Genomic DNA, 12,582 nt, shown 5'->3' with positions numbered 1-12,582 from the left:
ATTAATAGAGGAAAATAAAAACAACCCCAGGTCTCTTTTCAGCACTGTAGCCAGGCTAACAGAGAATCATAGCTCTGTTGAACCAAGTATTCCTATAGCCCTCAGTAGCAACGACTTTGTGAGCTTCTTTAATGATAAAATTTTAACTATTAGAGAAAAAATGTATCAAGTCCTGCCCTCAACGGGTACCGATTTATCTTAAAACACAAGAACCTTAGAAACAGCTGTAAAACCTGAAATATATTTAGACTGCTTTTCTCCTATCAACCTTCTTCAACTAACTTCAATGATTTTTTCATCTAAGCCATCAACCTGTCTCTTAGACCCCATCCCAACTAGGCTGCGTAAAGACGTTTTACTCTTTGTTAGCACTTCTTTACTGGATAGGATCAATCTGTCTTTATTAACAGGCTATGTACCACAGTCCTTTAAAGTAGCTGTAATTAAACCTCTTCTTAAAAAGCCCACTTTTGATCCAGGGGTTTTCAGCCAACTATAGACCAATATCTAACCTTCCCTTTCTCTCTAAGATCCTTGAGAAAGTAGTCACCAATCAGTTGTGTGACTTTCTTAATAACAATAGTTTATTTGAGGATTTTCAGTCAGGATTTAGAGTGCATCATAGCACAGAGACAGCACTGGTGAAAATTACAAATTACCTTTTAATTGCATCAGACAATGGACTTGTCTCTGTACTTGTCTTGTTAGATCTTAGTGCTGCGTTCGACACCATTGACCATCACATCCTATTACAGAGACTGGAACATGTAATTGGCATTAAAGGGCCGCAATAAGCTGGTTTAAATCATATCTATCAAATCGATCTCAGTTTGTACATGTTAACAGTGAGTCCTCCGTGCACGCCTCTCTCCTTCTGTCACTTGCAGCAGGTATTTCTGCCTTAGGAGCTGCAGAGTCTGGATCTGTGGTTGTGGGCCACCTGCTGCCCCCGTGTTCCTGCTGGACAACTGCTACTAAAGTTGTTGTTATTGGCTCTGTTACTAATACTGACATTGTTTTTCCTATAGCTGTCATTCCTATTATTATTAATTTATTAATTTTAACACTACAGTTACATTTCTGCTATTTTAAAAATTCTATGTGGTATTTGCATTGTGCCTCCCTCTCTCCCACCTCCCACCTCCTTTCCCAAAACCTCTCTCTCTCTCTCTCTCTCTCTCTCTCTCTCTCTCTCTCTCTCTCTCTCTCTCTCTCTCCCTCTCTTTCTCTCTCTCCTAACACGGCAGCGGCGGATGGCCTCCCACCACTCATGGTGGGATTTGTTGGGTCTCTGTAATTAATATTATAAAGAGTACGGTCTAGACCTGCTCTATAGGAAAAGTACAATGAGATAACTTCTGTTATGAATTGGCGCTATATAAATATATTGAAATCAATAACAAAGTTAGTCACAGAGTTCTACAAGGTTCTGTTATTATTCACCTTATATATGCTTCCTTTAGGCCATATTATTAGGAAACTTACCAGTTAGCTAAACTTCAAGCATGACTTAAGGACATAAAAACCTGGATGACCTGCAATTTTCTGATGTTAAACTCTGACAAAACTGAAGTTATTGTACTTGGCCCCCAACACCTCCGAGACACATTATCTAAAGATATAGTTGCTCTAGATGGCATTGCCCTGATCTCCAGCACCACCGTAAGGAACCTCAGAGTTAGCTTTGATCAGGATTTGTCCATTAACTCCCACATGAAACAAACTTTAAGGACTGCGTTCTTTCACCTACGTAACATTGCAAAAATCAGGCTCATCCTGTCTCAAAATGATGCCGAAATTCTAGTCTATGCATTTGTTACTTCAAGGCTGGACTATTGCAATTCCTTATGAGTGCGCATGCGCCAACGTGCATGCTGTCTGTTGCCGTAGCTCTTCAATTATCAAGCTCCTCTCCTATGGAATCAGATCCCAGTTTGGATTCAGGAGGCAGACACCATCTCCACATATAAAAGGTTTAAGACTTTCCTTTTTGATAAAGCTTATAGTTAGGGCTGGCTTGGGTGAGTCCTGAACCATCCCTTAGTTATGCTGCTATAGGCCTAGACTGCCGGGAGACTACCCATGATGCACTGAGCTCCTCTCTCCTTCTCTCCCTCTCCATCTGTATGCATTTTTATCCCATTACTGCATGTTACTAACTCGACATCCTCTCTCTGTAGTAGTTTTGTGCTTTCTCGTCTCTCTCCTCTCTCCTTCTGTTGCTTTTCTACCTCCGGAGCTGCAGAGACTGGATCTTTGGTTGTGGGCCACCTGCTGCCCCCGTGTTCCTGCTTGACAACTGCTCCTATTCAATTCAATTCAAATTTATTTATATAGCGCCAATTCATAACAGAAGTTATCTCATTGTACTTTTCCTATAGAGCAGGTCTTGACCGCACTCTAAACTACTACAGTTGTTGTTATTGGCCTTGTTACTATTATTGTCATTATTATTCCTATGACTATCATTCCTATTATTATTATTATGATTACTTTATTAATATTAATATTACCACTACCATAACATTATTACTATTTTAAAATTCAAGGTGGAATTTGCATTGTGCTTCCCTCTCCCCCACCCCTCTTCTCTCTCTCTTGCCAAGAGCTTGCTCATGGTGGGATTTGTTGGGTCTCTGTAAATAATATTATAAAGAGTACAGACTAGACATGCTCTTTAGGAAAAGTGCAATGAATTGGCGCTTTATAAATAAAATTGAATTGAACTGTCACGAATACAGTTGCCAATCAAACATAACTTATGCAAATTAATTCTCCAAAAAGTGATCTTCTTGCACTCTGTATTGAGAACTATTGGGTTACAGTCATTAAATTAGGCATTTTTCTAGGACAATAAGTACAACTTCATTTGTGAGGTGTAGTTGTGAAGTAGCTGACTAGCCACCGGACATGGGGCAAACATCTTTCAATACTTGCTTTGTTAATATTTGTATTTACTGTATCCTTAGGTGCTAAAATGAACACTTCGCTCTGTTTTGTTCACTCTGTTTTTCATATACCAGAAGGGCACACCAATGAAAGGATTGCAGGTTACCAGTCCTCTCCCTCCGTATCCTACCGAGCCTGTGGCACCCCCACAAGTCAAGAAAGGCACATCAGCTTTATCAGCCTTACTAGAGATGGAGCAGAACCAGAAGTGAGTATCTCCTGGGACTGCAGGCTAACCTTTTGCTTGCATTGGAGCCATGAATCTCATTTTTAACTGCATTCTTTCTGCTTCCTCTCAGGACGCTGGACGAGCACCAGCAGCAGGCAAAGCCCTCAACAGCCGTCAGTGACCCCTCAAGTATTGCCACAGCTCCCACATATGTAGACAGTCCCCGCAAGGTGAGCTTCTATTCTATGTTTGTGGCTTAGAATAAGTTTTTTTTTTTTTGCTTCAGGCACTTAGCTTTTGCAAACACATCTAAATGTATTTTTATCAGCAATAAATACTTGGCTAAAATGGTTCTTCTTTGGTGGTGCTTTGGTGTGGGGCTTTTGGTCTTGTTTCTCTCCTTCCATCTACATTTTTCTCCATGCCTCTGTTCTGTTCCTGTTGCTGAGCTTTGGGTGTTTGATCCTGGGTTATGTTCTTCCTGTATGCTGACAGGATCCTGCCTTTATTTTGGATTTTATACGTAGCCCTCGCTCCTCCTACATCTATCACTCTCAGGTCAGTAACGAGGTCCCTGGGCATAGCTGAAGCTGTGTGTTTTGGTGTGTGTGTGTGTGTGTCCACATGTGCTGTAGCTCCTCTAACTAACTGTGCATTACTGCATGAGCATGGTGTGCAGAAACACTCTATGAGGGAGTCACATGTTTGACTTGCAGTGCCCCGTCAGATTCCGGTTTTCACTACTATTATTGAGTTTGTACTGTTGTGCCCAGTACTGTAGTGCCTGCTGTTAGGTAGTGACACTGTCAGCTCTCACACTGGGATCACATGTAATCCACAGTGCCTTTGTGATGGTTTCCCACAGCTGAAACATTGTTCAGTGAGGCTAGGGGTTATGGTTTTACCACATAAATTACAAATGTAATGCACTTACAAAAATGTTAATATCATGAAAAGTTGCAGTGAGCTGGCAAAACACTGGCAAAATTAGGGTCTGTATTTGCAGAAAGGATTTTAGTTAACATTTGATTCTTTATATATCCAATAACAAAACCCTTGAAAACATGTCATGTCTTAATCGGCCCTAGTTTTTTCAATAGAGGAGGCATCTTTGCTGCCATGCAGGGCCATTTTTAGGCAAGGCGAGCTAGGCGGTCTCCTAGGGGGCTACCAACTAGAGGGGCGCGAAAGAGATGGAAGACATTTGACAACACTGATCTACTTCTAACAGCCTGTTACAGTGACGTCCAGTGCTGCATTTCATTGTTTTATAAACCCGCTGCTCAGTGATCCTGAGGCTCCTGAGAGGAGTTTGCACGCAGTCTCTATAGTATTGAGGACCACTCTGCTGAGGGCTGGCTCTCAATTTCATAATAACATTAGTTAAACTACTGGTAGCTGCTTATTTTGTGACCACACGGTTCATTTGCACACACCACTACAATAGAACATATGCAGGGACATGAATAACCAAGTGGTTTCCTCTATGGATATTATACAAAATACTATAGGACACTATACAAAATATTATAGAAGATCATCAAAGGAAAGCTGTGATGCAGATTATATTTTCTTAGTTATCAGCTGCATATCTAAATTGCTTTTTAAATTTGAAATACTGGCATATTTTAGGCAAAGTGTGCACTGTATGCTGTTATATTGTAAATAAAAATGTAATAAATATTGGTCCATAAAACATGGAGCAGGGCGTCCATAAGTGCAAGTCATATAGGCTACTAATAGTACCTACACCTCAGTGCAGAAATGAAATTGTCAGAGATGTAGAGGAATCAAAACACTCCTGCACAGACAATCGGGAACCTGGATGTTGTTAGAATTATACAAGGATATGATTAACCAGGTTTCTTATGTTCCATATTATATCCTGAATATGATTCAAACCAGTTGAATTATACTAAAATATAATCAAAATATTTATATCAATCCCCTCAGGGGTACCATTACATGTCTGGCCTAGGGCACCAGAAGTGTCCCTGCTGCCATCCATATAGCTACAGTCTAAACAGCAAAATAAAATATCTAATATTTCTGTCTGTTCAGTAACAGTGAGCGGCCTAAATCTTAAAATCAGTGCACTCCATTCAAGAGAGTAATACATGAAGTGTGATCCTGGTGTAACTAACATGTTCTGTATCATAACTGGACTCATTCACTCAGATAAACTGTTGAGGCCCACTCCTGTTTCCATGCATGACAGCAGGACTGGGTTGGTAAAAGGTCTGTTTACCCAAATTAAAAGACGAACATATTTTCTCACTTCCCTCCAGTGTTATCTATCCATGCAGTTTTGTTTTTATGTGTCCAGCTTTTAAGTTATCTGTCTCGTAGGGTTCTGCCTCCACTATACAATGGAGGTGAATGGGATTTTGTTTGTGGTGCTCACAGTGTTAAAAAATGACAGTGATACTCTGGATAAACCACACGATACACTGTGTTCTTTGGTCTGTGGATTGTCCAGAGTAACAGCAACACTGTTTCTGAAAAGAGATTTTTTTACATGGTATGTTTCAATGCTGTGAACAGCACAAACAAAATTCCATTCTCCACTGTTCATTCCACTGTATTGGTGTGGCGGCAGAAATCTCAAAGTCAGATATCTCAGCCCTGGACAAATAAAACCATCTGGATGGCTGGCTACCACTAGTAAGTGAGAAAATATGTTGTTTTTCTGGGGAAACCCTTAAAACATACTGACTGAAACAGCTCATTCAGTGAAGTACTTTTGACTGTGTAGTTGCCTGCTGAAGCCAGTGAGGCTGCAGATAAAGGAGTCCAGCCAGTAGTGACAGCTGGGGCAGCAGCACAGCCTGCAGGAGAGACTGCAGCCGGCAGCAGCACCACAGACCCTAGGTAAGCTTTTACTTTATGTACTGCAGGGATTCTCCTGACAGCTGTAACAAAACACGTCTAGCACTTAAAAATGATTATAAAAGCATTATAATAGTTTAACACATTAACACATAGCATAAGTAAACAGTATCTTAGATATTTTTACTCAAATGTTTACTGAAACTGAAAACTTGTTTTGTCCTAGTATGATTAAGTTATGTCTTAATGTTTGTTTATAAGTTCTGTTTGTGGACCCTAGTGAGACTAGCTGATAACTTGATAATACATTTATGATAATCTTAGCACTGATCAGTGATCTGTTCACAGTGGGCAGTCTGCAGCGGGAGTTGTTTCTCTGTCCTCTTCCTCAACACTCTTGGAGATCCTGGATGCCATCAAACATCCCACGTAAGATTTGTTGTTGTGTGTTTTTGGGTCTTGATATGTTGCCAGTTAGTTGTGTCATGCAGAGTTACAGTGGGTCAGAAAGAATCGACACATCTTTACAGATATTCTTGCTTTTACTGATTTGACACCTGTTACTTCAGAATTGTGATTACTGTAACCAGTATGTAGTTATGTAATCATTGCATTTTATATTTATTAAAAACATTCTGAGTAAAATTTTAACGTATTTAATATGTACTTTTGGTTTTGCTTGTTACCTTATCTGAATAGTGGAAAACAGGCTCTTGGGTTTGGCTGTACAAGGTTATATCATCTGAATTTTATTATGTTGTTCCTATTTGGAGAACAGTTTTTTCAAATAGCACTGGGCCTCATGCAAGAACATTTTCGCATCTTAACTTTCTTTTCTTTTTTCGTACAGTGGGATTGTACGTGTGCCACGTCAGCTTCAGCAAACGCTCCTAGCTTCAGATAACTGTGTAAATGACCTGCATAAACATGATGAATGCCTTCTGTGCGTAATTGAGCTCGCATTCATGAGAATTGTAAATTAGCAAAGCCTAATTAATGGCCCAATAATACCATATAAGGCTACATGTCCTGTCTCATATGTCAAGAAGTGTTCATTAATGAAAATTACATCGAATAGTAAAAAGAAGAACTTTACGAGTTTGGAGATTGAAGTTCTGCTTTCGGAGATCCGTAAAGGAAAGTCTATCATTTCTAACAGCGTCAGCAGTGGAATTAAGGGAATAGGGTTGGATCGGTGTGTCTGTCTGCGGAGTTGTGGCTCTAACAAGTTACACATCTGTAGAAGCGCGGCCCGTGGTAATCCAAACCGCGACAACAACCATTCATCGGTCTCTGCCAATATATCAGCTTGCTGTCTAAAGACACGCTCTCTTCCAAGGGCCTCCAAAAGATTACACTTCCAGTTGACCTTATCATATGCAGAGACAAATTAGCCTTCAGTTAGTGCATCATTTAAGTTGTTTTGTAGTTTGAGATGTTCATATTGATATTGCAATGTAATACAATAGCATCAATAGCCAATTTAAATGAATGATGATATCGTTAGGCTATATGAATACATTTTGAATTATATTATAATTCGAATTGCAGAGTCAAACAGGATAATGTCAACATAATTATGAAGTGTAATTTATATAGGATTTTCAAACTCAAAATTGCTTCAAAGTAATAAAATATACAATCCATTAGTGAAAAACTTAGGTTGGGATAACAGCAGACTAATTGCACGTGACTCCTACGACAGGTCTGGACCCCTCGGAAATTGTGTTCGTGCCTAAGAGGAAATTCAGAATACGAGAAAATTGGTGAACGAGGCAAGTTCTCCTAAATCACTTGTACAAGTTCTTGCATGAGGCCCATTGATTGTGTCTGTGCTCTCTGGTATTACAGGACAGGTGTACAGCTGCTCCCAGAGCAGAAGGGCCTACCACTCAACTGCTTTATTAGCGCAGAGGTCGTTCATTGGCTGGTCAACAATGTGGAGGGCGTGGCCACACAGGGGATGGCTGTGGATGTCATGCAGGTAAGTCCCAACTTTCCTTTAACCATTGAAAGATGTGATCAAGGAAAGATGTGAGCAAGATTTCATAAGGAGTTAAAGGATTATTCCTGTTTATTACAACTTTGGTCTTATGTTAATAAATAATAACATTGTACTTACTCCGTTAATTGCTGAGATCTTGGAATGCAGCAACATCACTGAAAAGACCTGCAACAGGGCAAAAAACACGAGTGTTCAGATGATCAGACAGGTTTTAAACAATCCTCCAGGTTAGCCAAGCGTATTTGGAACAGAAAACAAAGTCAAATGGTAAAATTATTACCCAAACTGTCCTGGATTCCTATTGTCACCGTGAGGTTGCCAGGCAACCAGCAGAGACTTCAGGATGTCACTGCTCCTGGCCAAGAAATGGTCCAGCTCATAACCCCCATAAAACCACAACTTGTCGTTTTTACTCTTTGGTTTGTGTTCGTAGGAAACAAACAAATATACAATGTGTTAATTAGGGAGCTTTAGAGTTGCTGGTAGACAGATGTTTGGACGGAATAGCTATTTCCTGCTGTATCCAGTCTTTATGCTAAACTAAGCTATCCAGATGCTGGCTGTAGCTTCATATTTAAAGGACAGATATGAGAGTGGTATCAATTTTCTCATCTAACTCTCGGCAAGAAAGCAAATAAGTGTATTTCCCAAAATGACAAACTATTGTTTTAAGGAAAGATAACTGTGGTGCTTAGAGAATACCACTGAATACAGCTCTTCATTAATCCAAAATGTCACATACAAACATCTAGTAAGGAGTATGTTCTTGCATGGGCCCACCGCATTGAGAAGGAAACCCTTTTCTTTTGGAAATACTGTTTTGAAAAATAGTGTGTGCATGCTAACCTCACTGTAGTATAATTTAAAGATTCCCCATGGAGTTTTAGACTTCTAGCAGCGCTATGAACCCGTTTTTCTATGAGTGGGTCCTCATTTTGTTTATCTCGTGTTGTGAGAGGACACAAGGACACCCGTCCACACGTGCTTTCAAGCAGGTGAAGCCAGTGATTTCAAACTATTCCACTGATCAACAGGTGGCAGTAACATGCCAAGATATGCAGCAAAGCACATAGAAAGGGAGGGAAGAAGAAGATTGCGAGCTGGTGAACATGTAAACAATGCCGGATGTAAAACATCCATTCAACACGTTTGTTAGACCTCAAGGATACACACAATGCGTTTTGGTGAGTAACACTGAATGTAAACATAGCTTTCTGTTTGTTTACAAGGAAACCCCACAGGGCACCATTAATTGTGTGTTGTGTATATGAGTCTATTATGTATCTGTTCAGCTGTTCACTGTTTCTGTCTGTTTGGTTTGTGTAGAAAATGCTGGATGAAGGTTTGGTGGCCCACGCTTCTGGAGATGCTCTGCGCACCTTCGTCTACGGATTCTACTTCTACAGGATAGTAGGAGAGAAGGATGGTGAATGGATTTAAAATGCAGTCAGAGGCCATCGAAGTCCCTGCTTTTATCTCAGTATATATACAGTTTTGTAGATGCTCATGTAGTATATCCATACACTGGCTTGTATATATCTATATATCCATAATTAATGTCAGGTAATTAGAAAAATATGTAATTTTTCTCATGTAGAGGTTACAAGAGGGTGTTGTCATAACATTCTTGCCTGTCTTGCCCTCTACAGGCCCGACCTCCCAGCCTCCCCCCACGACGGCTGGAGGCTGGTCTGCTGCAGCCCTGGAGGACTTTGCCCTGTTCCAGAGGAAGTGGTTCGAGGTGGCCTTCGTGCTGGAGGAGCGGCGACCCTGCGACCTCCCGGCCTTCCTCCTGCCCTGGCTGCCCAGCCGGCCAGCCTCCTACGCAAGTAGGCACAGCTCCTTCAGCCGCAGCTTTGGAGGACGCAGCCAGGCCGCCGCACTGCTAGGTACACCCAGCCCAATCCTCCCGGCCCAGGCCACACCACAAAGGAGCCACAATCTCTTCCCTCACCCAGTCTGATGCAAATCATACAGTCCACTTCAGAGAATTGCCTGGGTCCATTAATTACATGTCACACAGGGCAGGGAGGGCGCATCTTTTTAAGGGCTCTTGGTCAGTTAGCATCATAGAAACCAAAAATACAAACAGAAATCCTAATTGGTTCTTATACTCCTGCGGCTGATTATTTATTCATACATTATGGCAGTACAGTTTGCCCTGCCCAATATCCACCCTTCACATGACCTAGGAAGATACTGAGCACCCTCAAGTGAGCCCTCAAGCTCTTCCATACAACATTCAGCCACATCTACCTAAGGCTCATTGTTTTCGGTTTGTACCAATTTTCACCATAAAAAAACCTGGATTTTTTTAGAAGGAGCAGACCAGAGTACCAGAGTGGCAAACGTTAAGTAGTCAAAATGCTAAATTACTGAATTTAGTTGTTGCATTTTAAATAGGCTAAAGGCTGCGACGCTGTCTTAAATACATTGATTAGATTAAATTAAGGTAAAATGGCTATGACAAAATTAGCCAGTAAATATAATTGGGATTTTAGCAGATGATCAAATGACGTAGAGAGGGAGTAAGCCATGGAACATGGAGGTATAGTTTGGTTTGGAGCTGTGTCAAATTAGGCGTTTTAATGCCTTGATGTTTTAATGCCACCTCAGTAACCTTTTTCTGATTGAGGTGGGCCACTCTGTGTTGTTTAACTCCCAGGCTGAAAGTCAGAACGTGAGGCCCACTCCGCCCCTGGTTCACTGTAAACAAGGTTTTCTTCTAACAAGTACAACTCAGACAATGTTTTCACTAATATAAATTGTTGATAAAAATTGATACAAAATATAAATATGCTGCTTGAGTCAACGTTAGTAAAAAATACAGTGGTTACAGTCCCATGAACAGGGTCTTTGTGCTCCAAATGGTGTTTTTAAAAGCCAATTTTCAGTTTTAAATATTCAAAATTAACATCAATAAATTCTCAGATTAAAAACAAAGTTATACTAGAAAAGTGCCCCCCCCAGGAGTTCCCGCTCGGCCCTTAGACTTTATATTGTGATGACGTCACAGATTTTAAAATCACTTTTCTTGACTCAAGATAAGTTTTACAAATATAAAACCTCCATGGATCAAAAAATCATAATAGAGTCATAATTGACTTTGTTTGCAGTTTGAGGTGTCCTGTCAACAGTTTTACAGACGTCTCTTTTATAATGGTCTATGGGGAAAATGCTTTTTGGGCCACAGGGGAATTTTTCATTGCAATACCATGAGTGGCCACTGGAAAATATTGGCTGCAAGGCTCAGCGGTTCTTGTTATACATCCATGGGTCGAGGAGGATGAACAAACATGGGACTTTCATTTACGAGGCCGCTGTTTGTGTCCCATGTGAAACCACCGTTGACTTATTTTAACTTATGTACGTACTGTAAGTAACTTAACTGATGTAACTAACGTACTTACCTACAGTCAGTTTAAGAGGAGTCAGCAGTCAATGGCAGTATAAAACAATAAAATAGGGTTTTCAAAAATTGGGAATCACCTCAACCACGAGAGGTCCTTGAGCATACAGGCATAAATGTGCACAAAAAATTTTAGGCTGATGGGTCCAGTAGTATGCGAGATTAGGTGTGGACAGATACACACACGCGACCAAACGCATGATCACCTCCAGGCTTACGCCTGGCAGGGATAATAAACCAAAAATAATGAGCCCTACATGTACTGTACACTACCACTACAGACATACCACTCACCATTCCAACTTTAGTTACAATAAATTAATCATTTTCCATCTCACACAATGGGATTCTTACTAGGGATGCACAGATATATCAGCTGATATTTGCCTTGTTGACTGCTATTGGCCTATCAGCAAATAGGATGACATTCACCGATGGCAGTGGCGGATGTTTAACTGTTGTTGCATCAATTTTGCACTGGCTAAATTTTGTGTTGGTTATTTGTATTTGTTGTATAGCAGGCTAAAAGGCTTTTGAAGCAGTTATTTAAAAAAAGGTTATATTAAAGGTTGTTTCATAAATTTGTATGATTGAATTTATGCTCATTCAAAGATAGTGTAATGAAGGGCTGAATGACTTTAAAACAGTTCAGTCATTTTTTAATAATGAAGATGTCTTTGTTTCCCTGGCACAAAAGGGGGAATAAATAACAACAAAAACAAAATAAACAACAACAAAAAAACAATGGCATCGGCTATCGGCCAAATTGTTATTTTAAACATCGGCCCAGAATTTCACAGTCGGTGCATCCCTAATTCTTACCATCACCACAGAACTGCTTCCATGTAACATTTCATGACATCATCTTCATCACCGTCCATCATCACCATCACCATACTGGACTCAGCTCTCCTGACAGTGGACTGTAGATCTGCATTGAACAGCTGGTGGTGTGTTCTCTAGTGTGCAGTGCATGACGAGTGTCTCCTCTAGTTGTAGTATTATACATCCGTCCACAGTGGCTCTGCCTATGTTTGATGCGGCCACATCACTGATTGATGTGATCAAATTTTTCCATATCCACCATCCAATCAGTGCATGCTGCGTGGGTAGTGTGTAGCTGATCCAGAAGCAGTAGTAGTTGGTGTGGTGTTTAAGTGCATGCTGTGGTGTTAGTGGCTGTGGTTCAGTAGTGCTGTGGTGTGCAATGTCCTCACCTGT

The 12,582-nt window shown here is 40.6% G+C and overlaps 1 protein-coding gene across 11 annotated transcripts in view; it reads left to right on the top strand.

The window, feature by feature from the left end:
* depdc5 (DEP domain containing 5, GATOR1 subcomplex subunit) overlaps positions 1-12,582 on the top strand; it is a 44,024-nt gene that overhangs the window by 22,078 nt on the left and 9,364 nt on the right. For 6 of the 11 annotated variants that reach the window (XM_044218732.1, XM_044218733.1, XM_044218731.1 and 3 more), the window contains 8 exons: positions 3,024-3,157; positions 3,249-3,348; positions 3,614-3,676; positions 5,874-5,989; positions 6,296-6,376; positions 7,799-7,931; positions 9,279-9,378; positions 9,602-9,841. In XM_044218732.1, coding sequence (XP_044074667.1) covers positions 3,024-3,157; positions 3,249-3,348; positions 3,614-3,676; positions 5,874-5,989; positions 6,296-6,376; positions 7,799-7,931; positions 9,279-9,378; positions 9,602-9,841 — 967 coding nt within the window. Of the gene's footprint in view, positions 1-3,023; positions 3,158-3,248; positions 3,349-3,613; positions 3,677-5,873; positions 5,990-6,295; positions 6,377-7,798; positions 7,932-8,986; positions 9,137-9,278; positions 9,379-9,601; positions 9,842-12,582 lie in introns of those variants that run through there. The other 5 variants (XM_044218736.1, XM_044218740.1, XR_006380364.1 and 2 more) reach the window with 4 other exon arrangements.

The sequence above is a fragment of the Siniperca chuatsi genome, linkage group LG13 (genome assembly GCF_020085105.1).
Source record: "Siniperca chuatsi isolate FFG_IHB_CAS linkage group LG13, ASM2008510v1, whole genome shotgun sequence".
NCBI classification, from domain to species: Eukaryota; Metazoa; Chordata; class Actinopteri; order Centrarchiformes; family Sinipercidae; genus Siniperca; species Siniperca chuatsi.
Note: the sequence above shows the minus strand (reverse complement) of the source record. Positions and strands in the feature narration are given on the sequence as shown.